This window comes from Cucurbita pepo, chromosome 10 (assembly GCF_057944985.1).
Source record: "Cucurbita pepo subsp. pepo isolate OVF chromosome 10, ASM5794498v1, whole genome shotgun sequence".
Lineage (NCBI taxonomy): Eukaryota > Viridiplantae > Streptophyta > Magnoliopsida > Cucurbitales > Cucurbitaceae > Cucurbita > Cucurbita pepo.
In genome coordinates, this window is record NC_141807.1 from 5,589,661 (window position 1) to 5,615,803 (window position 26,143).

The 26,143-nt window shown below is 33.9% G+C and overlaps 3 protein-coding genes and 1 non-coding gene across 5 annotated transcripts; 2 read left to right on the forward strand and 2 right to left on the reverse strand.

The window, feature by feature from the left end:
- The first annotated feature begins 688 nt into the window (after window positions 1-688).
- Window positions 689-6,389, forward strand: LOC111803311 (ribonucleoside-diphosphate reductase large subunit). 2 transcript variants are annotated; one of them, XM_023687651.2, is made up of 18 exons: window positions 690-940; window positions 1,618-1,904; window positions 2,236-2,297; window positions 2,412-2,499; window positions 2,879-3,142; window positions 3,277-3,517; window positions 3,595-3,671; window positions 3,774-3,944; window positions 4,050-4,142; window positions 4,227-4,376; window positions 4,477-4,563; window positions 4,776-4,940; window positions 5,024-5,143; window positions 5,230-5,432; window positions 5,514-5,663; window positions 5,748-5,895; window positions 6,098-6,181; window positions 6,257-6,389. In XM_023687651.2, the coding sequence occupies exons 2-18, from the start codon at window positions 1,677-1,679 to the stop codon at window positions 6,347-6,349; spliced, it is 2,424 nt and encodes an 807-aa protein (XP_023543419.1). In that variant the 5' UTR covers window positions 690-940; window positions 1,618-1,676; the 3' UTR covers window positions 6,350-6,389. The 2 variants fall into 2 exon arrangements, with proteins under 2 accessions (XP_086983716.1, XP_023543419.1); XM_087127590.1 differs by having other exon boundaries at window positions 689-940; window positions 5,230-5,663.
- A 369-nt stretch (window positions 6,390-6,758) lies between these two features.
- TRNAS-CGA (transfer RNA serine (anticodon CGA)) lies at window positions 6,759-6,840 on the reverse strand. The gene has a single exon. It is a non-coding gene; the product is annotated as a tRNA-Ser (tRNA).
- Window positions 6,841-9,185: 2,345 nt separating this feature from the next.
- Window positions 9,186-11,680, forward strand: LOC111803032 (adenine/guanine permease AZG1). The gene has a single exon (XM_023687281.2). It carries the CDS (start codon window positions 9,525-9,527, stop codon window positions 11,238-11,240), a length of 1,716 nt encoding a protein of 571 aa, XP_023543049.2. The 5' UTR covers window positions 9,186-9,524; the 3' UTR covers window positions 11,241-11,680.
- Window positions 11,681-18,516: 6,836 nt separating this feature from the next.
- LOC111804574 (CBL-interacting serine/threonine-protein kinase 14) lies at window positions 18,517-20,180 on the reverse strand. The gene has a single exon (XM_023689430.2). It carries the CDS (start codon window positions 20,018-20,020, stop codon window positions 18,737-18,739), a length of 1,284 nt encoding a protein of 427 aa, XP_023545198.1. The 5' UTR covers window positions 20,021-20,180; the 3' UTR covers window positions 18,517-18,736.
- Window positions 20,181-26,143: the final 5,963 nt, after the last annotated feature.

The following is a 26,143-nucleotide window of genomic DNA, read 5'->3' on the forward strand; positions in this document are numbered from 1 at the left end:
AGAAGGTTCTGTTTAACACATTTTGGCCAAGCAAGAAAGGAAAGAAATGCATGCTTTGTCGGTTTGAATCTCACAGCAGACTGAAGGACAAAAGGTTCTGTTTAACACATCTCACAGCAGACCAAATGACAGAAGGTTCTGTTTAACACATCTCACAGCAGACCAAATGACAGAAGGTTCTGTTTAACACATCTCACAGCAGACCAAATGACAGAAGGTTCTGTTTAACACATTTTGGCCAAGCAAGAAAGGAAAGAAATGCATGCTTTGTCGGTTTGTCGAGTGAATCTAATGATAGGGTTGGATTAGGACCCTTTTTTTTAAGTTCATCGAGTTGACAAAAAAAAAAGTCAACCCACAAACTGACCCAAAATTTTGATTTTTTAAAAAATTCAATCCAACTCAATCTTTAAAGTTTGGGAGGGTCATATGATTGCGGGAAGACTGTGAAGCCAAATTTAATGACATAAATACTTTATTAAGTTTTTAAATATCAACTTACTCTAGTAAGTTACAAAAAAAAAAAAATGTTGATTAAAATTAAAATATCATTTGTTTTGTGACAACACACTTGAAAATAAAATAATAAGAATTGAGAGGTGAAAATTTAAAAGGATTAAAAATAAATGGAGAAGTGGTGGGCCACCACCGCCCCTCCCCAAACTTCAAATACTCCCGCCAACCTCCAAATCTTCATTCTTAACTATAAATAAAAACAAAGCCCTAACCTTTCATCTTCTTCCTTACACCCCTCGATCCCCTTCCGCCCTTCACTCTTCATTTCTTTCTCCGGCGAACTTCAGCGCCTTCTCTCTCTCACTCTCTTTCGAATCTATGCACTGGCGTCTTCTTTGAATGGCTATCTAACTGCGATTTTGTCGCACTCAACCACGACCTGCAAGCGTCGTCTTCCTCCTCACAACAGCCACAAACGTGAACGGTGAGTTGAGTTCTAACCTCTAAATATTGTTCTACGAAGTTCTTATTTATTCATGGAAGTGGATTTTGGATTGAGGATTCTAGGTTTTTGATCGAGTAGTTTCTACATCATTTCCAAATCATAAAATTTGGTTTAAATATGCTCTCAATATGGATGTTGACTTCTGGCAATTGGGAGGAAAACGTCCACGAAAAAATCAAGGAAAATTTAAAAAATAAGTAAAATGAGAGAGATTTGCTGAAAGACTAGATGATTTCATTTGTCATTCAGTTGAGATATTTAAATAACAATTATCCTAAAATAGGAAAGTAACTATGTTTTAGTTTTGTCATGTATTAAAATTATTTAGAAGTTCGAATGTTTTGATTCGATGAATTGTTTTGTGGATTCAAAATTTTGTTTTATTGAATGTATTGAAAGCTTTGTTCAGTCCACTTGGAAGTCTTGTTTTATTTGAAGTATTGTTCTAGTCTATTCGAAAAATGTATTTTTTTAAAATCTATTTGAATTTGTTTTTTGTAAGTCTAAGTGATAGATTTGCTTTGGCATTCTGGCGTTGGACTTCCAAAGATGTTTTTTTAGTATTTGATAATTTATCTTAGAAATCGTTTGTAATAAATCAGTGCATTTTCTGCATTGTTGTTTAATCTTCCTATATAACTTGATTTTTCTCTCAGCCCTGTCTCTGCATAAGACCTCTTCGACAAAATTCCTTAGTTAGGTTCTTCTTGTAAAGATGTATGTTGTGAAGAGAGATGGGTGTCAGGAAGCGGTGCATTTTGACAAGATTGTTGCCCGTTTGAAGAAACTTAGTTATGGCCTTAGCGTCGACCACTGTGACCCGGTTCTGGTTTCCCAAAAAGTCTGTGCCGGTGTTTACAAGGGCGTCACCACTAGCCAGCTTGATGAATTGGCCGCCGAAACCGCCGCTGCTATGACCACCAATCATCCTGACTATGCTTCCGTGAGTTCTCATTTGTATCTTCATCTATTTTGCTATCTGGGGTCTTCTTGTTTTGTATGATCTTAGTTTTTCCAACTAACCCTTTGGTTTCTTCCGTTCGTTTTTATCCCCATCTGTGAATTTTTCCACGTTTTGAATTAATTTTACTTTCTGTTTCTCAATTTGTTTATGATATCTTTTGGGTCTTGTACATCTGTGGTTCTACATACTTATTACATAACTGGCCTTCTTTTATGGGATAATAATTTCTTCATGATTATAAGTAACTGATAAATGGAGGCAAGGGAATGCGTCTTGATTTGCTAATGTTTTCCTTGTTTGTTCAACCCAGTTGGCTGCAAGAATTGCTGTTTCAAATCTGCACAAGAACACGAAAAAGTTATTCTCAGAGACGTAAGTTTGGCATATGCTCATGCCAGTCTTGATGATGCATTTCAGTATGGAATTAAAATTGTTTATTACTCTATAATTGACTTGAACTAATTTTTGAATTGTAATGGTGTTCAGTATCAGAGACATGTACAACCATGTCAGTGAAAGATCAGGACAAAGGGCTTCTCTCATAGCTGATGATGTTTATGTAGTAATCATGAAGGTGATCTTTTATTCTTTCTTGAATATTATTTTCCTTTGATGATTAATAGTTTTATAATGAAATTCTTGTGTGGATGTATTGATTGGTCAAGAACTTTTTTTTTTCTCTTTTGTCTTATTTGATTCATTTGATCCTTGTAAGAGGTTTGACTTTTGTACAAAATAAGAAAATGTTACGAGGGGCTTCTTTAATGGTGGGAAGGACAGCTGTTCTAGTTTGTATTATCTTGATTTTGTACGTTGCTGGTGATTTTTTGTTGATCAAATTTTAAGTTGCAAATGTGTGCACTTGAGCTTTTGTATTTCTGTCAGGTGAGTGCTTAATCTGCCCCATACTGCTTGTTTAATGGAACTCTCTTTCTTTTGTTGCTCTTTTCCAGAATGCTGCTCGTTTGGATAGTGAGATTGTATATGAGCGTGACTTCGATTATGATTTCTTTGGTTTCAAAACTTTGGAAAGGTCATACCTCTTGAAGGTTCAGGACAAGGTTGTGGAGAGGCCTCAACACATGTTAATGAGGGTTGCTGTTGGTATTCACAAGGATGATATTGAATCTGCTATTAAAACTTACCACACTATGTCTCAACGTTGGTTCACTCATGCTTCTCCCACTCTTTTTAACTCTGGAACACCAAGGCCTCAAGTAAGTTATGAGTTAGTTGATATCTATTTCTAAATAATGTTGATTATAGTAGTAGTTGTTGTTGTTTTTATCTTTTTCTTTTAATAATTTGAAAACTTGGCTTGATTTTCATGGGTTTGCTCGTTGCATGACAGCTTAGCAGCTGTTTCCTCATATGCATGAAGGATGATAGTATTGAAGGTATATATGATACCTTAAAAGAGTGCGCTGTCATTAGCAAATCAGCTGGTGGCATTGGTGTTTCCATCCACAATATTCGTGCCATGGGCAGTTATATTCGTGGAACAAATGGGACATCTAATGGGATTGTGCCTATGTTGCGGGTTTTCAATGATACTGCTCGATATGTTGATCAAGGAGGAGGCAAGAGGAAAGGTAATGTGCTTATTGGATCCCTCTAAGTTTTCTATGATCAATATTTGCGTTTCTCACATTATAACTGCCACTTGCAGGTGCTTTTGCTGTATACTTAGAGCCATGGCATGCTGATATATTTGAGTTTTTGGATCTTAGGAAAAATCATGGAAAAGTAATTACTATTTGCTGATTTATTTACTGGAAATTGTGCTACATTGTATTCCATTCATTCTAAATGTAAGTGCTAAATGTTTGCAACTGTTTTTTCACATAGGAGGAGCATCGTGCTCGAGATCTTTTTTTTGCACTTTGGGTTCCTGATCTGTTCATGAAAAGAGTCCAAACTAATGGAGAATGGTCATTATTTTGTCCGAATGAGGCCCCAGGTTTGGCTGATTGTTGGGGTGAGGAATTTGAGAAGCTATACATTGGATATGAGCAGCAGGTAAATACATTTTAATTTTCATGGAGTTGATTTTGAAACCAACTTTTTTCTGCTCGAAACATTGGATACTCTCTTGTCTTGATTATGATTTTGTGTTATTTGTAGGGAAAAGCCAGGAAGGTTGTCAAGGCACAGAATCTTTGGTTTGAAATCTTAAAATCTCAGATTGAAACTGGAACCCCTTACATGCTATTCAAGGTATTAAACCGCCGTGCTTTGTTGTAGCTTTCAAACTTGTTTGTTGTGTAACTTATTGTACTTGCTTTTTCTCGCAATCTCTAGGATACTTGTAACAGGAAAAGCAACCAACAGAATCTTGGGACCATTAAATCCTCTAATTTATGTACAGAGATTATTGAATATTCAAGCCCAACAGAGACAGCTGTGTGTAATCTTTCCTCAATTGCTCTACCTCGTTTTGTCAGAGAGAAGGTGGGCTATACCAAACACCTGTTCTTTTCTGCAGCATAACTTTGCCTTCTGTTATTGGGATTCATTAGCTTAATTTGCATTATACGATTTTTAACTGCAGGGTGTTCCAATCGAGTCTCACCCATCTAAACTTATTGGTAGTAGAGATTCCAAGAATCGATACTTTGATTTTGACAAATTAGCCGAGGTATTATTTCTTACTCATGATTATAGTTTTACGTAACGGCTCACGCCCATTGCTAGTAGATATTGTCTTCTTTGGGCTTTCCCTTTCGAACTTCCCCTCGAGGTTTTTAAACCGCGTCTGCTAGGGGAGAGGTTTCCATACCCTTGTAAAGAATACTTCGTTCTCTTCCCCAACCAATATGGATCTCATTTATTTATTCTTTCTCTAATTAGATAACTGCTCAAGTGACAACAAATCTGAACAAGATAATAGATGTCAATTACTATCCTGTTGAAACTGCCAGAAGGTCAAATCTAAGACACAGACCCATTGGTATTGGGGTTCAAGGTCTTGCAGATACTTTCATTTTACTGGGAATGCCGTTTGATTCACCCGAGGTAATTCAGGCTTTTTTAGCTTTACCTTCTGTTCTTAGCTCGTACATTCAAGCTAAAGTTGTCCATATTGTAACAAATGGCAGGCCCAACAATTTAACAAAGATATATTTGAGTCCATATACTACCATGCTCTTAAAGCGTCATGTGAGATTGCTGCAGTGGAGGGCCCCTATGAAACGTATGCTGGCAGTCCTATTAGTAAGGTATGTAATCTGAAATTGTTCTGATCTATATTACCTTTCAATCATTCACCAACACCTGGTCTTCTGATTCACTTATTTGTTCTCAGGGAATTCTCCAGCCTGACATGTGGGGAGTAACTCCTTCAAAGCGATGGGATTGGGATGCTCTGAGAGAACAGATAGCGAATAATGGGGTTAGAAATTCACTTCTTGTGGCTCCAATGCCAACTGCTTCTACCAGCCAGATTCTTGGAAACAACGAGTGCTTTGAACCATACACTTCTAACATCTACAGCCGCAGAGTTCTAAGGTCTGCATTTCAGTTTGAACTTCTAGAGCCTGTTGTAATAGTATATATATGTATTCTGAAATCTTTCTTTCCATCCTCCAGTGGTGAATTTGTTGTTGTGAACAAGCATCTCCTGCATGACTTAACAGAGATGGATTTATGGTCTCCTGTACTGAAGAATAAGATCATCTATGAGAATGGTTCTGTTCAGAACATTCCAGAAATCCCTGATGATCTAAGAGCTATTTACAAGTAATATGAGTTTTCCTTACATTTCCCCTTTTCTTGCCCTTGATGTTGATATGTCCTGATTTGTTCTTAATATATTGAACTCAGAACTGTCTGGGAGATCAAGCAGAAGACATTAGTAGATATGGCCATCGATCGAGGATGCTACATCGACCAGAGTCAGAGCCTTAATATTCACATGGACCAACCAAATTTTGGAAAACTTACTTCCTTGCACTTTTATGCGTGGTCAAAGGTACATTATTTTCATGGGTTTATAAGTAAGGAATACATCTTCATTGGTATGAGATATTTTGGGAAAGCCCAAAGGAAAATCACGAGAGCTTACGTTCAAAGTGGACAATATCAAACAATTGTAGAGATCGTGATTCCTAACAATTCTCTCCTTCAACTGGGAATGCAATTTTGACTCCGTTTTTTGTTTTTGCTATATGAAGGGCTTAAAAACAGGAATGTACTATCTTCGATCCCGAGCTGCGGCCGATGCCATCAAATTTACAGTCGATACTTCAATGCTAAAGGTAAGTGTATAATAAAAACTACTGGCTTAGCTGTAAGTTCATCATATAATCAAACTCCATCGATGATTTTTACAGGAAAAAACTAACAATGAAGATGATAGTACAAAAATGGCAGAGATGGTATGTTCTTTAACGAATCGTGAAGAGTGCTTGGCCTGTGGGAGTTAGACATGGCTATGAAAACTCAACCAGCTAGCCATAATACAAGGTATCATTTCTGTACAGTTTTCTTTATACAAAAAAAGAAGGTATTTTCTGGGTTTGTTGATGCTAAGACATCCTTGTATTTTGCTTGTAGTCTTGTATACAAGTTCGAATCAATGGTTTAGCCTCTACTATAATATATAATTCAATTGTTTAAAATATACATTAATTTCGTCAATAACATCAAATTTACTAAAGAACTAAAGTGATAAAATCTAATAATTTAATACACCATCGTCAATAGCAAGATTTGAACCTACGCAGTCAATTGTCGTGCACCATGCCAATCATTAAGATCATTTACTAGTTGTATAAATTTTACAAACTTAGTAAACAAAATTGTACATAGTTTCAATTGCAATATTTCTTCAATCGTCAACAGTAGGATTCGAACCTACGTAGGAAAAGCTCAACAGATTTCGAGTCTGTCTCCTTAACCACTCGGACATGTTGACTTTATGTTTGATTTTTTTGATTAACAGAAAAGGAAAATACAAAACAAGAGGCTGAAGGAAGGAAAGCAAGTTAGGCCGAAGGCAAGGAAGTCTTGTATTCAGCAACTACTGACTAACTGTCTATGAGGAGGAATCAACTAGCATGCTAGCTTTGGAAAGATTACATGATTTGCTGGTCAAACTAGCTCTGTACTATAGTCGGACACCTAGAGTACAACAACGATGGTGCACTGTGCCAAGCATGATGATCGTTTACCAGTTGTATAAATTTTACAAATTTAGTATACAAAATTGTACAATATAGTTTTAACTACAATATTTCATCATTTTTGAATCGACAAGAAAACCATTTTCTTCATAAAATTTTAGAAAAAATTGTCAAAAGCAGGATCGGTGGAGGTCTGCTAGGTTCTTAGGGGCATCTAGGCGTTTTAAATCTCATCTCTTGTTTCCTAGACGTTCCCTGTTAGAATTAATTCAAGCAAAGTACGTTTGACCATGAAGTTTCTATGATTGAGCCACCGAAAAAGAATATATCTTGATGATATAGATAGTAACTTTCCTTTTAAAGTTATTTTAAAGTTATTTTAGTCATCCTATTCTTAAGATGGCTTGTTTTAATTAAAATACAGATTAGTTTAAAATTTTAATTCACTCAACAAGGGGCATAAATTCATTCATTTTTGAAAAAAAAAAATGTAAAATACCATTTCACATGCAAAAAGTTATTTCAACCAATAAATTATAAATGAAATAATTTAAAAATTCATACATGCAAAAAAGAATATTTAGAGTTTAATTTGTATCGTCCTCATAATTTAATTTTCTTTTAATTTGATATAATTTTATTTTTAGAGTTTATACTTGTTCGATCTCCATCGTTAAAAATAATAGACTTCCACAATTATATAATATTATCTAAGCTGCTTTTGATTTCTCTTCATTAGTCGATGCATACTCCTCCAATCATCCTGATATGAACCAAAAGATATCAATCATACAATATACTTCAACGAAGATGGGAGGAAAATGTTGTTGAAATTAGCAAAAGATATTTTAATTCATGCCACATAAAGATGAATTTTCATTATTATAAATTTTGGGTGACTTACCCTTTAAAGTAATTTAGAGTTATTATTGTATTTCATTAATATATTTTAAGACTTTTTATTTACTTTAGATTACATTTACATAATCGTCAATTATGGTCATAGGAATGTTACAACTCTTGGAATGCATTTAATAGTTTGATTTTGAGGCTACGTAAAGTCATGTATGTTGTATTTGTAAGTAGACTTGGAAAATACAGTAAAATGAGCACAATTCTATATAGTTTAAATTGCATGTAGATCATTTAAGCTCGACATAATCAATCTTGTTTATGGAATGATTTGAATCAAACTCGTGAACTTAGCCGATACAAAGCTATATGATAGCACTCCATTTTTCCGATTCGGCAGTTCGATCTATGATTTATCATTCATGGACGTTGATAAGATCCATCCATTTAGCAGCACCTTAGGATGGCATAGCCATAAAGTTAAGGGCGAGGTTCAAACGAAGAAAGGCTTACAGTGGATACCTAGGCACCCAGAGACGAGGAAGGACGTAGTAAGCGACGAAATGCTTCGGGGAGTTGAAAATAAGCATAAATCCGGAGATTCCCGAATAGGTCAACCTTTCAAACTGCTGCTGAATCTATGGGCAGGCAAGAGACAACCTGGCAAACTGAAACATCTTAGTAACCAGAGGAAAAGAATGCAAAAGTAATTCCCGTAGTAGCGGCGAGCGAAATGGAAGCAGCCTAAACCGTGAAAACGGGGTTGGGGGAGAGCAATACAAGCGTCGTGCTGCTAGGTAAAGTGTTCTTACCTTGAGATATCCGATTAATAAGGTAACCCGAATCTTACTCCCCTTGTAGTGATTTCCATATTACATCTTCAACACAGATCACACCAATTGTTGAACAAGAGAAAAAACTAACTACCATATAAGAAAAATTTTTAAATATCATTTAAGTCATTTGACATTGAATTTGGTTGTTTAAAAATAATCCAAATTTGGGATTTATACTTTCAATAAAATTTAATTTGTCATTTATATATATATTTAATAATAATAATTTCCAAGCAAGAAAAAAAAATCAACAATATACAATACTAAATGTTTACCTACGCTTTGACATGAAGTTAAGATTCGGTATAGTAATTCAATGTGCACGTGACACCTCCTATCAATTGTTGAATTGAAAATAAAAGAACCCGAGCAAGTAAAAGTCAAAAATTTTGATATTAATATGAACATAGAAATATGTCTGTACACCTTTACTAAATTAAAACAGAAATTAAAGTTTTGATTAGAGAATAAAAGATTCAATAAAAATGAGAACAAAGACAGAGTTTGGAATGTGTCGGTCTGCCATTGTTGAACTAAAAAGACTATGGGTCCCGAGATTAGTCCCGGGTTGGTGGGACTTTAAAAGGAAGGTCCAAAAAAAATGACAAAAATGAAGAAACGAATGCATCAATGAACAACTACATGCCTTACATGAGAGGATGTTCTTTAAAGCTTAAAAAGATAATTAAACGTTACGACGCCGTTTTCAATCTTATTTAGAAACTAATGGCTGAGATAACACACCTTTGTTCAAATTCAACGCACCCACACTTCTACCACAACCTCCCATGGCGGCGACTGCGACGGCGACGGCGACGGCGGCGGCTCTTGCACACAAGCCATCTCTACTGACGAGGCTAAACTCATTCGTCGCCACCACTCGCGTAGGAAAGCGATTCAAACTCGTCGAACGAAACACGACCTTCACGACGGAGCTCCGCGCCGGCACCGCCACTTTCCTCACGATGGCCTACGTTCTCGCCGTGAACGCTAGCATCCTCACCGACTCAGGCGGCACGTGCACCGCCGCTGACTGCACGCCCCTCTGTTCTGACCCGACCGTACCACTTGCTGCCTGCTTAGCTCCGGCCCACCACGTCATCCAACCGGACAATTCCTGCAAATTCCAACCCGTTAACCCGGGTTACTCCGCCTGCCTAGAAACCACCCGAAAAGATCTGATCACCGCCACCGTCGCCTCCTCCCTCATCGGAAGCTTCATAATGGGCGTTTCCGCGAATCTCCCCTTGGCCTTAGCTCCCGGAATGGGCACCAACGCTTATTTCGCTTACACCGTCGTCGGGTTTCACGGGTCGGGTTATTTACCGTATAAAAGCGCATTAGCCGCCATTTTTATTGAGGGCTTAATCTTCCTCCTAATCTCCGCCGTCGGATTACGAGCCAAACTCGCCAAATTAATCCCAAAACCGATCAGAATCTCATCCTCCGCCGGAATCGGATTATTCCTCGCCTTTATCGGATTACAGAGCAATCAAGGAATTGGGCTAATCGGGTTTAGCGCCTCGACGCTCGTCACGATCGGAGCTTGCCCGAAAGCTTCCCGGGCAGCTTTAGCTGCCGTCGTAACTGCCCCGAATGGAACGGTTACTCTGCTCCCAAATGGCGCCGTTTCCGATGAGATTCTCTGCCTTAACAACCGAATGGAAAGCCCCACGTTCTGGCTCGGCGTGGTGGGATTCGTAATCATTGCGTATTGTTTGGTGAAAAACGTGAAAGGCGCTATGATATACGGCATCGTTTTCGTGACAGCGATTTCTTGGTTTCGTAACACGGCGGTTACGGTGTTTCCCGACACGGCGGCCGGCGACTCTGCATATGGGTATTTCAAGAAAGTCGTCGATATGCATTTGATTAAAACCACCGCCGGAGCTTTGAGTTTCCGGGATTTGAGTAAACTCCATTTCTGGGAATCTCTGTTCACGTTTCTTTACGTCGACATTCTCGACACCACCGGAACTCTGTATTCCATAGCCCGTTTCGCCGGATTCACCAACGCTGCCGGCGACTTCGAGGGGCAGTACTTCGCGTTTATGTCGGACGCTTTCTCAATCGTCATTGGATCTCTGCTTGGAACGTCGCCGTTGTCGGCATACGTCGAGTCGTCAGCGGGAATCAGAGAAGGCGGGAGAACAGGGCTAACGGCGGTGACGGTGGCGGGATACTTTCTGCTGGCGTTTTGGTTTACGCCGCTTTTAGCGTCGATTCCGCCGTGGGCGGTGGGGCCGCCGTTGATTCTAGTGGGTGTTTTAATGGCGAAATCAATGGTGGAAATCGAATGGGGGGATATGAGAGAAGCAATTCCGGCATTTATGACGATGGTTTTGATGCCGTTGACATATTCGATTGCTTATGGATTGATCGGAGGGATTGGGACGTTCGTGGTGCTGCATCTTTGGGACTGGTGCGCCGTCGTCTTCAACAAGCTCCGATCATTTAATTCTAGTGCTTCGCCTACCCAACATCCAAAAACACCTGAAGTTTGATCTCTTTTTATAAATAATATTTTATTTAGTTAAAGCGTTTATGCTCGTTCTAGCCTTATCGTCCACGCCTATCATCACATTAGAAACGAGTAGTTTTGAGTTTATGTGTATCGGATTAGAGTAAAGTCATCATTTTCGTGGCAAATTACCGTCTTCCCTTCGATTACTAGCATCGAATACAGTCATGTTACACTCGACAAACAATCCCTTATCACAAGATAAGTTATATTTCAGTGTTACTGCTCGGGGTTGATGTAAGTCGACTTTGTAGGTGGAATCTAGCAATCAACCTAATAGTAATGGGTATTATCTACCTATTGGAACGGTTGCTCTATTTGTAATCTTATCGTCTTTTTCTGTAAAGATTATGTTAATCGAACAATTTACCTCTTTTAAGATTGTAATGTACTTTTTATATGAATGTAGCTTTTTCTATCTTAGTTCTGATCTCCTTCTCGAATTAGCAAACTATGTGACAAATTTTGAAATTCCTATTTTACCCTTACTTTAATAATTTTATTATTATTATTATTATTATTATTTTGCTACCTTTCAAATGCCCTGTAAAAAGGAAAGATTAATAAATACTTTTTTTCCAAAAAAAAAATAAAAATAAAATTTAACCATAATTATTTTTAAAAGAGTACATTCAAACATTTGAAAATAGATAGACCACCAAATAAAATAAAATAAAATAAAATATAAAATAAAAATACTAAAAATAATACTTTGAACCAAATTGGGACCTTTGATATGAAAGGTAATTGGCATATATATATATATATAATTACTTTATAAAAAAAAGTTTCTTCGAGTGTTGGTGTTCGAGAAGATTTCATCTGGTTGAATTTGAAGACAAGACCTAAGTTTCTCTGTATGTTAAAGATATTCAAATTTTCGTTGCGGGCTTACAGAGAATGATTCAAATTACAGCTCAAGCCCACCGCTGACATATATTGAACGTTTTGGTTTTAAAATATGTTTGTTAGGGAGATGCCACACCCCTATAACCAATGTTTCGTTATTCTCTCAAATCGATATGAAATCTTACACTAATAATCAATAAGAGGTTTCTCATTTCATTTTCACTGTATCTAATAAAATAATATATTTCATCGTTTACTTCTCCATGGGAACATCGAACCCGCCCAACTTTTTTTCACCCCTAATTATAATATAAAAATAACCTTAATGAAAACAAAAATGTTTTTATTTGGGCCTATATACGGAAACAATATGGGCCTGCTATTGTTCCCGATTCACCGTAGAATTTTTGGGCCTATTACGGAAGCCCGGCCCATTATTGTATGGAAAGCCCATTAGTTTTCAATTATAATTGATGACAAAAGTCTATCATATATTAAATAAAATTAATATTCTATAATGTAATAATCAAATTGATCTCTAAAAAATCTTAGAATTAATTAATTAATTTATTAATAAAAAACCTTAAATATTTTTATTTCAATTACAAATCTAAGTAATTATAAGGTTTAAAGTAATTAAAATGAAATTAAATATATTTTTGAAAGTATTTTTTTTTTTATTTTTTTTTATTTTTGTTAATTCCAAATTACCCCTTGGAGAGCTTTAGAAGTTGCATGGTATTAGATGTTTGCGGCGAGAAGTTTAAAAATTGAATAAATTATTTAAAAATATTTATTGGAATTATTTAATGAGTTGGAAATTAAAATTATGGGCCCTCCAAATTATGAGGTTCTAAGTTCCACAGACACGATTCCTTGGATTTTTATAAATTAAAAAAGATCCCTCATCTTTTATTTATTACTCATTTTGCCCCCACAAAATCCAAAACAATAAGTTTATTTTAATATTTATTGTTTTTTTTTTCTTCTTGTGATTCTTATTTAAAAATAAAATAAAATAAATAACCTCAAGCTAACAATAAATGTTACTTTCAAAATATCTTTAAAATACATGATCTATATTAAATATTTAAAAATATATTTGTTGGATGAAAGTTCCACATCTACGTCGACTAATTTATGGAATGATCATGGATTTATAAGTGAGTAATACTGTCTCCCTTGTTACAAAACCTTTTGGGGAAGCCCTAAGCAAAGCCACGAGAGCTTGTGCTCAAAATAAACAACATCATATCATTGTGGAGAGTCGTGTTCATTTAACATGGTATCAGAGAGTCATGCCCTAAACTTAGTCATGTCAATAGAATCCTCAAATGTTGAACACAGGACTTCAGAAGAAAAATGAGTCGAGCCTCGATTAAAGGGAGGCGTTGGACGAAAGTCCCACATTGGCTAATTTAGGGAATGATCATCAATTTATAATCAAAGAATATTCTCTCCATTGGGGAAGCAAAGTCATGAGAGACTATGCTCAAAGTGGACAATATCATACTATTATGGAGAGTCGTGTTTATATATATATATATATTTTTTTTTTTGTTATAAATATATGAATTTTTAAAAATTAGAAAAATAGTCTAATTTTTTTTTAAATATTAAGAACTCCGAGAAATTTTTTAGAGGTCGAGATCGGAGGGTGGAAAATGATTGCTATGCACGTCTTTGTCTAGTAAAGAATCGAGAGAGTTTATTCCCCGATTTTTTTTTTCATAATTCACTAGAAATTAAATTATAAATAAAAATTAGTGTGAAGATATAAGTGGTTTGAGAAGGATGGAAGGAAAATGCCAAAGATCATTAATAAATTTTATTCTTTAAAATCTTATGGTTATAAAAAAATTCACATATTTTTCCCCATTGGGTCCAAAACTTATTAAATGAAAATGAAAATAAAAAATAGTTTATTAGTTGACACGTGTTTTATTCAACTACCAATTATTTTTTTTTTAGTTCATAACATTATTAATTAATCTTTGCCATTTTTTATACTTCAAAATTCATAATTTTCAATAATTAATTTGTGGATAACATTTTTTTAAAATTTAATGGACACATCATATCGTCTAAATCATTTTAATCTAGACTATAATATATAATTCAATTAGTTAAAATATACATTTTTTTATTTTTTTTATTTTTAATGAGTTGAACACGTGTCTGAACTCTAACCTCTAGATTAATGATATATGTCAATTAATTTGTCTATGTAACAACCCTAGATTTTTTACTTAACCTAAAGTCGTTACGATAGACATATCATTATCATTTTATGCGAAAATAATCATTTAAAACTTTACCATAAAATATTGTCATGGACTTATATGTTTGATAGAAGGTCCTTAAAATACTTCAACACGAAAAAAAGACAGAAATGTCGTATAATAACCTATACTCTACGATTTTAAATGCATACTAACCTATAAACTACGAAATTAAATGCAAACTACACTATGCATGTGTCATGTTCTCCTGAGTTGCGATATCACTGTCAATCGTACAGGGGAGTCTTGTCTTCACCAATAAGAGCAGCACATGACTTAGTATGTGACACCACTATTGAGGTTTGATGCGAGCACATGCAATCATGAGGGAGATTTATCATTTTAGTCTGTATTCTTTGGGCGACTATCCTAAGCATGTAATTTGATGTATATTTATTGCTCTACACACGGCTCACACGTGAGAGTATGTACCTGCCAGTCGGTTCGCACACCTCCTGGACTCTTTTCTTGATCGGGCTAGTATTCTCTAAAGCTTTTGTCAGACACTCGGTAAGAATAATGACAGTCGCAGCATTATAATAAATATAATAATCGTTTTATTGCCTTGTAACGTACGCGTCCGTACCATTATAAAAAAATATTTTCTGAAACACATCATATTATTATTAAAAAAATTCAGAGGGGATCATGATACGTGTTCTTCACACATCAGTTCCATTATTAGGATATTTTAGTGATGTTTTTATAACAACCCATGTCCAAGATATTTGGATTTGGCACATGTGTGCCCCAACATTCCTTTGCATTCCCAGCAATATGGCTACGTTACAAAATTTATCAGAGGAATACTTCACCCAATAAGATATAGTTTAGGGACGAACCAAGGTGGAAGCTAGTGGACATGTGACACCCAAGTAAAAGAGAGGTACATGAATGAACCAAGACCCCATACGAATGAGACCGATCCTGAGGATAGAATGCATTGTAAATGAGAACAAAATATACTAGATGATATGAACCAAGAGACATCAATCATACAATATGCTTCAATGAAGATGTGAAGAAAATACTGTTGAAATTATTAAAAAGATATTTCAATTCATGCCACATGGAAGAAGAATGAAGTTTCATGTTATAAATTTTGGGTGGATTACAATTTATTGTAATTTAGAGTATATAAAGCCATGTATGTTATATTTATAAACAGACTTGAAAAATAGAGTAAAAGAAGCATTTGTGCATCGGCTAAGTTTGTTTGCAATTCTATGTAGTTTAGGTTGCATGTAGAATCATTCAAGCTCGAAATGATCAATTTTGTTTGTGGAGTGATTCGAATCTCAAACAAGTGTTCTTGCGTTTCGATATTTGATCAACAAGAATCATTCAAGCTAGACATGATCGATCTTGCTTGTGGAGTGATTCGAATTTCAAACAATGTTCTTGCCTTGAGATATTCGATCAACAAGGTAATCCGAATCTTATTCCCGTTGTAGTGATTCCTTAAGTAATATGTTAATTCAATTTTCTTGTTATCTCCCTCTAATATTTTATGTGTTCGACGGTAACTGACGTGTATCTATTCTATTTAAAACATCTACGATCGTTGTTAAATATATATCCAAAATCTCGGGATTTGAACGTGAAATAGTGACACATGACAAAAACAAAAAAGAAAGAGAATTGAATGAAGGAGTTCCAATTGAATAGGAGAGGTTATGAATTGGTGCATTATTTAGAGACCATTTGTGTGTGGTTGACCACAAATTCCAAGAACAAAGAATGAAAGCAAAAGGTGATAGGCAAGCACCTGATCTTCAAAATAATCTCCACCATACATTCTCCTTCCCCTCATTCATTACAATTCTATCCATTCAAATTTCTTCTATTATAGCAACACCGACGTATTTATCCTTACTTTTTCGGAGAGAAGTGCTAGCGCCGACGTTAGAAGATGTCAGAGTGGAAAAAGGAAGTGAAGCGATGATCGGGAAAACTCGAGCAATCCAACCCAACTTATACGATTTTGGTTAGGTTGGGTTGGGTTGGGTTGAGTTCGAATAACTGAAAACTTTATGGATTAGTAATATGAACCAAGACATCTCAATTATGTAATATTGATGTCGTATTAAGAAGAATCAAGCTTCATTTATGCAACAAATACTTTAGGTGGAGCTTCGTGAAGATTACAAACTCGGGTTTCATTAGAGAGACTCGAAAAATGTAGTAAAATGAGTATTTGTGAGGTTGCACGTAGAATCATTCAAGCTTGATATGATCAATTTTGTTTGTGGTGTGATTCAAATCTCAAACATGTGTTATTGTCTTAAGATATTAGATTACATGTTATAATCATTTAAACTATACATGATCGACCTTGCTTGTGAAATGATTCGAATATGAGACAAATGTTTTTGTCTTGAGATATTCGATCAAAATAATTTCTTTTTTTTTAAAAAAAAAAAATGAATTATTATATATATTGTTTATTTTCGTGGCTGAATTTGTTTGGTTGTTGTTTTGGAATTTACCTAAAAGTCATTTTATACCAACCAATTAAGATATTGTCTTCCTTATATGTACTTGGAATATTCTCCATCATCATGTTTTATTTTTATTATATGCTACAATATATTTTTTTAAAACATCTTAAATATCATTTAATTAACTAATTAAATATTTATTTTTCTGTTTAGCTTAAATTATCTTTAACGAAACGTGGAATTTGTCTTTTAGGAAATCATCCAAACGATTTATAAAATATAAAGATGATTTACAAATCCGACATGTCGGCTTAAATGTCAGTTTGTATTCGAATAAGGCAAACCCACACAAATTTCGAGTCTGTCTCCTTAACGACTAGGATATATTGACTTTATTGAGATCCCACGTCGGTTGGAGAGTGGAACAAAGCATTCCTTATAAGGGTGTAGAAATCTGTCCCTAATATACGCGTTTTAAAACTGTGCGTAACAGGTCAAATATCTCATGACTACTTTCGACTTTTTCGTGTAATAATATAATACATAAATAATAAACCTATCAAATTAAAGCCATCAAATTAGGGTTTTTTAAAACTCTCTCGAATAGAGACGCTTGTTTAAACAAAGAATAAGAGAGGAAGTGGGGAACATTTTTTTTCACGTTAGATAATATAAATATATTTTCAAACACGTATCTAAATATATATATATAGCTTTTTTGGTTGTATTAATAACTTATTTTTGGAAAAATATTTGAGGTACTCATTTTAAAATTTTCGAAAAGCTTACGTAAAAACATAAATTAATTTTATTGGTAACAAAATCCAAACATCAATTCTCACGTTCGAATAGATTTTTTTTTGTTCAACAAGTGGAAATTAAATGTTTAAAGGATCGGGTCGGTATACTATTCAATGAAGACATGACACTACAAAATATCTTGTATGTATATGTTTTTTTTTAAAAAAAAAAAAAATTAGGCATAATAATATACGTTCATTTAAATAACTATTCAACCTTAATCGTTCAAAAAAATAAAGTATAATGAGAATCAGATTATGGTGTTTACTAAAATGCATTAATTTTGTTCTCGTATCTACGAAACAAATCATAATATATCTAATTTTTATTCTAATTTTTGATATTTTCTTGTAAACAAAGCAAATGCACAATGTGAAGGGTATCTCGACAACATTTAATATTTAGATTTTAAAACTTTCAAAAAATTTATATAAAAAATATAAATTAATTTTATCGATAACAAAATCCAAACATCAATTCTCAGATTGAAATAGATTTTTTTGTTCAACAAGTGGAGATTAAATGGTTCGAAGATCTGGTTGATATAAGAGTTAATGAAGACACGACACTACAAAATATTCCGTATGCAATGTTTTTTTTTTTTTTTTTTTAATTTTAAGGATAAAATTATATTTTCATTTAAGTCGTTGAGAAAATAGCATTATGGGGATTACTAAAATGCATTAATTTTTACTCTCGTATCTATAAAACATATCATAATAAATTTAATTTTTATTTTTATTTTCGACATTTTCTTATAAACCGAGCAAATAAATTTATAAGTAATATTATCAATAAAGAACGAAAATAAATTCATAAATTATCTCAAATTAAACTTTAATTTTATAAATTTTGGGGGAGAGATTAATTGAACCTACCCGTAAAATGATAATTTATTGACATTTTATTATTAAAAGTAAAATTAAAATATATAAAGCAAGAAAGTTAATATAATTACAAAATCTCCATAAAGAAGGGTATTTAAAGAAATTTCAAAAAATTAATCCGGGAAAAAAGAACCTATACAAGATCCCGGTAATAATCCTGTTTGTCCTCGCCGATCAGTTTTCCGATCAAATCCTTGACGGATTTTTGATCGGAATCCATCACTCCGACCGGTAGATCAAACATTCTAGTTGAGGTCTCAATATATCTTTCCAAATCTGACCGTCTGGATCTACTTCCCTTACTCTGTTTTTAATCTCAACCACCACTAATTCCTCCGTCAGCCGGAAAATATCAATAACGGCGATGAACCCGCCGTCGAGACCCTCCACTTTAGCTCCCCAGCCGTTTTTCTCCACGGCAGCATTTTCCGACTTCGAAGCCTCCTCAACCGTCACTATGATCTTCTCCGGCGATTCGGCGGAGAGAAACCGCTCAACGCCAGAGGAAAATTCCGTTTCGTTGATTAATCCAGTCAAATCGAAGCCAGGTGAGAAGGAAATTAGATCAAAAGCATTCAAACATTTCGCATTGTTCACATCACCGTAAATCTCTGAACCGGAATCTTCGATTTGAAGCTTCTCCTCCTGAAATCCCTTCACGAACCACGGATCTTGATGAATCTCATCGACGGTAATCCTCGTCTCCGGATTCGTATCCAGAAGCCTCGAGAGAAACCGCCGCAGATCTGGCGAGGTCCATTTAGGGCACCGGAAATCGCCTCTGTAAATCTTCCGATACATCGCCATTAAATTCGAATCGTTAAACGGAAGGTATCCAGTGGTAAGAACATAGAGGATAATCCCGCAGGACCAGACGTCGATTTTGGCTCCGTCGTAGCCTTTCTTGGCGAGAATCTCCGGCGCGACGTAAGCCGGAGTACCACAGAGAGTGTGTAGCAATCCGTCGGGACGAATCTGATCGGTGAGAGCGCTAAGTCCAAAATCGGAAACTCTGAGATCGAAATTATCATCGAGAAGGAGATTTTCCGGTTTCAAATCGCGATGAAAAATCCCTTGGGAATGACAATATCCAACGGCGGTGATTAACTGCTGAAAATACCGACGGCTAAGATTCTCACTAAACCGTCCCTTGGAAACTTTACCAAACAGCTCTCCTCCTTTCGCAAACTCCATCACGAAATAAATCTTCGTCTTCGTCGCCAGAACTTCAAACAGACGAACGACGTTCGGATGACGGAGACGGCGCATGATAGCGATTTCTCTCTTAACGTGCGCCTTGAAACCGCCTTTGAGGACTTTGAGTTTGTTAACGATCTTAATCGCGACGCTCTGTCCAGTAAGAACGTTTCTCCCATGGTAGACCTTCGCAAAAGCTCCACATCCTAATAGCTTACCGAGTTCGTATTTTCCGAACAGGATTCCTTCCGGCAGAGAGTCGCCGCGGACCAGTCGCGGCGGAGGATTGTCGTCGAACGGCGGCATGGTTAGAAAAAACAGAACGGATTTTGAGTTTTAGAGGTTTGAAGATGGTGAGAGGAGGTTTAATTACAGGGATTTGGCATTTTCCGCCATGGAAATGGGTGGGAAGGTCGAGGAGAGAGAGAGGAATTTAGAGTGAGAGAGGAAATTGGTACAGACAGTCCAGGTTGGGGGCGAAGGTATTTGAAGGGTAGTCGCGTATGGTAGGGTCCCCCAATGACGTATTCGACCCTCCAAAATAATTGGGACACTCTACCATAGGTGTTGTGTTGTATAGAGATCGAGGAGAGCTGTAACGACCCGTGCTTAAGATTTAGAATCCGGTAACCCCGACATTCTTTTACATCTCTTGCGACACATAATCACGTTACCTACCCCTCGATTCTTAAGACAAAAAATTGTCCTCATAGATCAACACAAGTCTTTCCGATACATTTTATCCTCACTCACATGCATTTCATAAACATTTCTATAATTAAACATTCATTTTAAATAACTTAAAATAAAACAAAGAAAATATTAAAACGATGCTCCGGTCTAACCTAAGATCTCAAATAAATAAATAAAATGCAACTACCCTAACACGGGTTTCATGGTTTTCAATCCGACAGCTGCCATCATCCGTACAGGAATATCTTGCCTTTACTCGGCATAATAAAATAACATACGACAATAGAGAAATAGGGTCGTTACACCAAATGTAAAATTGCTTCAAGTAAAACATGTTAATTAAAATAAATATAACCATATATTCGAGTTGATTAAGTTCAAATGAATACAACAACTCAATGCAGATACGTCGGTAATAAGTTGATAACTTATCGATCGAGTTTTTTGAATCATCGAATTTTTTAATATATTAATTATTAATTAATATTTTAATATTTTAATATAAAAACATTAGTGGGGTCCACGAGTGAGATAAGCATAAAAAATGGTAGCCAACCACGTGGTAGACTTGTTTGTTGTGTATGGAATGGTACGTTGAGTCACCTTTTTAATGAAAAGTTAATTTCCCTAATTCCGCTCTTTATTTATTCAAATAATTATATTTTATTTTTTTTTAAAAATGTAATTTAGCAAATTTACCAATGACTTATGTTGCCATTAAACAAATTCAAATCATAATTTCAAAACATTTAAAATAATAATAATAATAAAAAAACTATAATTTTAAAATTATTTATTTTTTAATTATAATTACATAAAGGGAATTTTTATACGTTTCAACACGTATCTTTTTCTTTATGAGCTTTATCCATTTTATTATTGTGCTTTATTAAAAAAAAAATTAATTTTTATTACTCCGAATTTCAAATCCAGATATAATATCGATGACTCCAGCATTTTCTTGTATTCTGTGTGAATGGTCACTTTATTTATTATTAGTTTATAAGAGCAAGAATTATCCCACAAACCAACACAGTCCATTCAAAATTGTTTTGGAATTTTTATAATTGAGCCACCAAAAAGTAAGATTTTTTTAGTTATTTTATCCTTAAATTAGCTCTATGTAGTCTGTAACACCTCAATTCTATCAGTGTTACCTTTAAAATTGGTGATTTTTTTCTATCTGTCTTAACTTTCATTTTTACCATACATAGTCAGCGAGTCACACTACTCCCAAACTCAAGATGTGACAGAATGGTATAAGAGTCAGACACCAGGGGTGTGCTAGAGGACGCTAGGTCTCCAAGAGGAGTGAATTGTGAGATCTCACGTCGCCTCTCTTTAGTAGACACATTTTAAAACTATAAGGTTGACAATGATACATAACAAACCAAAACATATAATATATAATAATGAACTTAGACTGTTACATAGTTTCAATTTATTCACAGACTTAAAAGTCACAAATTACTATTACGATATAGATTAGGCTGAAATGATGTCAAATCAAAAATTCGTAAATTTATTTCATAATTAATTATCGTGATAAATAATTTAGTCATACAAAAACTCAATAATTGAGGGTTTTTCTTTCTTTTTTTTTTTTTTTTTTGCCTTTCTCTATCTTAGTGTTACGAATCCACAAGCTTCATTTAAGGAGAAATATATATATATATATATATATATATATATATATATATATATATATATATATATATATATATATATATATATATATATATATATATATATATATATATATATATATATTTATTATTTATTTTTTCAGAAAAGGAAAATGATTATGTCATCTCCTTCAATGGATTGCACTTTTTTTTTTCTTTTCTCAATTGGAACTGACAGAAGTAGCTTTGCTGTCCACACAGCGGGGAATAATCGCATGTTGGTCTACAGTAAACCCATATCCAAACATAACCTTGTCCAATTGGATTTATTTATTTATTTATTATTATTATTTTTTTTTGTGACAAATTTGATTTAAGCTATTATTAATTATTATTATGCGTTTTTTTTTTTTTTTTTTTTTTTTTCATTTTTAAGCAATTTTCAAAGGTAAGGAGTGGTGTTTAGATGGTTTCTATTAATAGAACTTAAGTAATCATATTTATAGAATTATTTTTGTTTGGATTATGTTCTTATAAACATTCTTTTTAACTGTATTGTTTAAGGTTATGATAGTCGTTGCCAAGCTTTTCGTTCCTTGACTTTACCTCCTCGATCCCTAGCTCGTGCTATGACTTTGGCTCAGCATTAGGTTGTGGACTGACTTCGTCTTGACACATATGGCTACATGAAGTTGTGAATGAGCTTCGTCTTTCTTGGTTTTATCTTGTAATTGTTCGCACTCTTTGATTCATTGTAGCCTCATTTTGTTGATGGGTTCTATATTTGCTCACTTCTTCGATCATACCTCCTTGACCTATGGTTGTAATATCATTAGACCAATTGAATGTAAATTTCCTCTCAATTTATCTCTCGTTTCAATTAATTTCATTTTCTCCTTCATTTTTAGGTTTCAACCTTAACCGTAGGTACTTAAGGTGGTCATCGTTTTCTTGAGATTGGTATCACTTGAGCAATCGTCGCTAGTGTCACTAGTTTGTCGTTACTGCACAAATCCTCGTGAAGCGTAAGGCTGCTGTTTCATTTCAATTTTCAAGTTCAGATCGACTTGGTTCTTCGTCGATTTGATTAGTCCTTCGCTAGTTTGAGTCGGTTTGACTGTTTTCACAAGTTTGAGTTTGATTCAATGGAGTTTTCTCTCATTTCAAGTTCAATTTGGCGGTTTTTTCAACCTAAGTTGATTTTCCAATGGTTCATACTCGGTTCTATTTGTTTTTTTTTTTCAATTATACTCCGTTTAAGGTTATTTTTTATGTTTTTAGTAAGACAAATATATGTTGGATTCATGCCGTGTGATTGGAAAGTTATATTAAGTTGGTTACGAGCTAAAAAGAGAAATATATTCATGAAAAACTTTATTCCAGAGATGAGTAGCTTTCCATATATGTTTGTGCATACATGTAATGGGACCGTCCCTCATACGAGTATTAAATGACACTTGTAATTTATGAAAGTGGCAATGACCCATCAAATTTATGACGCCACACATAGGAGCGACACGACTCTCCTAGCAAAGAGCCCATTATCATCGGTTGGGGTAAAGTCCATTAAGACTCATACACATGTACTGACAAAGAATTGACATAGCTAGTTAGTAAGTTAATTGACCACCGAGTCACAAATATTTTGACAGATCAAACTTAAGTCCCTCAAATGCCGTTGCATATTATTGATTGTTTATGCATTTCTAGCCTCATTATAGGAGTTACTGACCGAGTATTTCAATACTCAACCTTTTCAAAACAATTTTTTTTATAGACAAAGGCAAGGACACACAAGACCGACCATCGTTTGTTTGATGTGACATGGGAGTCTCTATCGTCATATTTGTACATCTACACAATATTTTTTTAAATTTTTCGTCATACGACTAACTTCTGCACTATAGTTTGGCCGATCCGATAATGATCTCAACCAGTGTAAGTTTAGAAAATTCAAGTAATTACACTTTTTGATATATCAATATTAAACGAAAAGATTTATTATTGTTTATTGATGAATTAAAATTAATATAAGTTCAAATTCCATGGATAATGTTAGCACTTTATCCTAAAAAGTATTTAAATTTGTAGTATTGAATGATTGACGTGCTACCTTTTGTTAGCTTTGCGGTCACAATTCTAGACAGTTGTGTTCTTAATATTGATACTTATGATAAGATTCCTTTTCGAGTCATTTCAAAAGAAAAGGTTTATTAAAATATATATATATATATATATATATATTACTAAAATTTTAAAAGTAGTATTAACGTTCTTTATATTTATAAAAAAAAAAAGTTTAAAATTTTCTTACCATCGATATATGGATAAAATCTTTCTAGCTGGTAGATTATCTTTAAATTTTTTAATGTTACTTTTGGAAGTTCATGAGCATTTTTAAAATGTTGCTCCGAGAAAAAAGAAGGGATATGGTTTGGAATAATGTAAATAATAAAGCAAAAGTTGTGGGGTCAATTTAAATGAAAAATGGCATATTATTAGCCACAAATAATTTGGAGTTTGAAATTAGGAAAATGTTTAATAAAATTATTTTATTTTATTTTATTTTATTTTATTCATGAACCATTAAAAACCCCAAACTCTAGCCACACCCATTCATTTTTTTTTTTATAATTTTTATTTTCTTTATGTTAACTCATTAACTCATTGATAAATGGATTTGATTGTTTTGAAAATGATTTTTTTTTAATAAAAAATTGAAACCTTAATCAAATTATATTATTATTTTTATTTATTTGAAGTACTAAAATTTTTATTTATTAGATAATCATATTTATGAACATATATTAATATATAATTAGCTTTATTAAATATGATATATATATATATATATTGAGTTTAAATTATGTTATTTGAATTAGGTTTAATTTGTATTTCAATATGGTTATTAATATTTCTCGTTCATATAAATAGATTATTGGATCATAATAAGAATGTAATTTTTGGAGGTGTTAAAAAAATTTGATAATTTAAAAAATTCGATAAATTTAATTCAATACAATTTGTATGGTTTACGTTGAATTAAATCAACGCAAATTTATCATTAATTTTAATATAAATATATTAATTTAATTTTATAATTTTAACTAATTTTTTAAAATATATATTAAAATTTTGTTGCAAAGTTTGAAATAAATAAATAGATATATTAAGAACTAACGTTTTATTTTTATTAGAAATAAAATTTTAAACAAATGGTCTGAACAACTCAAGCAAACTCAACTCTAGGTTGGGTTGGGTTCTTTATTTAATAAAAATTGTTTGGGTTTGAGATTTTACAACTCAAACAATTGGGACGGGTAGGGGTTGGGTCTAAAAAAAATTCAACCTGACTCAACCCAACTCACGAACACTCCATTTAATTTGTAACCAAATTCATTTAAATTTTACTGGACTTACATCTAATCTAAACCCGCGTATAGAATTTGTTTTTAAATTGGACTACATAAGACAAGTTGATCAATGGCCTAATAGTCGGTAAGATCTCACATCGATTGGAGGGGAGAACGAAACATTACTTATAAGGGTGTGAAAACCTCTCATTAGTAAACGCATTTCAAAACCGTGAAACTAACGTTGATGCGTAATGAACCAAAATAAACAATATCTGCTAGCAATGAGCTTGGACGGTTACATAGTCTTACGTGATTTTATCATGTGAACCATATCTACAAAGATGGTTAAAGATTTGCCATTTTTATTCATGAACCAAATATTTATTTTCTTTCTTCGTCGTGTATTATTCAAATATAAATTATACTTATTCAAACGATGATAAAATATTATTTTATTATCTAATCTCAAAAATCATTTTAATTTTAAATTTTAAATTCCAAACACACATTTTAAGGCATTTTAGAATATTGGGAAGTGTGACAAATTGGTAAATAAATTACTTTATCCAATCCATCTAAGCCTTAAAAGGAAAAAATAAATGGGATTTTGCTTGCAAGTCTCTAATTGCTTTAACTTCCATGGCCTTACCTTGTGTACTCTTTTAACAAAGGTTGCTTAATTTGTTTGTGTAAGCAAACACAATGCCAAATTGTAAACAACTTAGCGTTTTTTTAAAGCTTCGGAGGGGTAAATA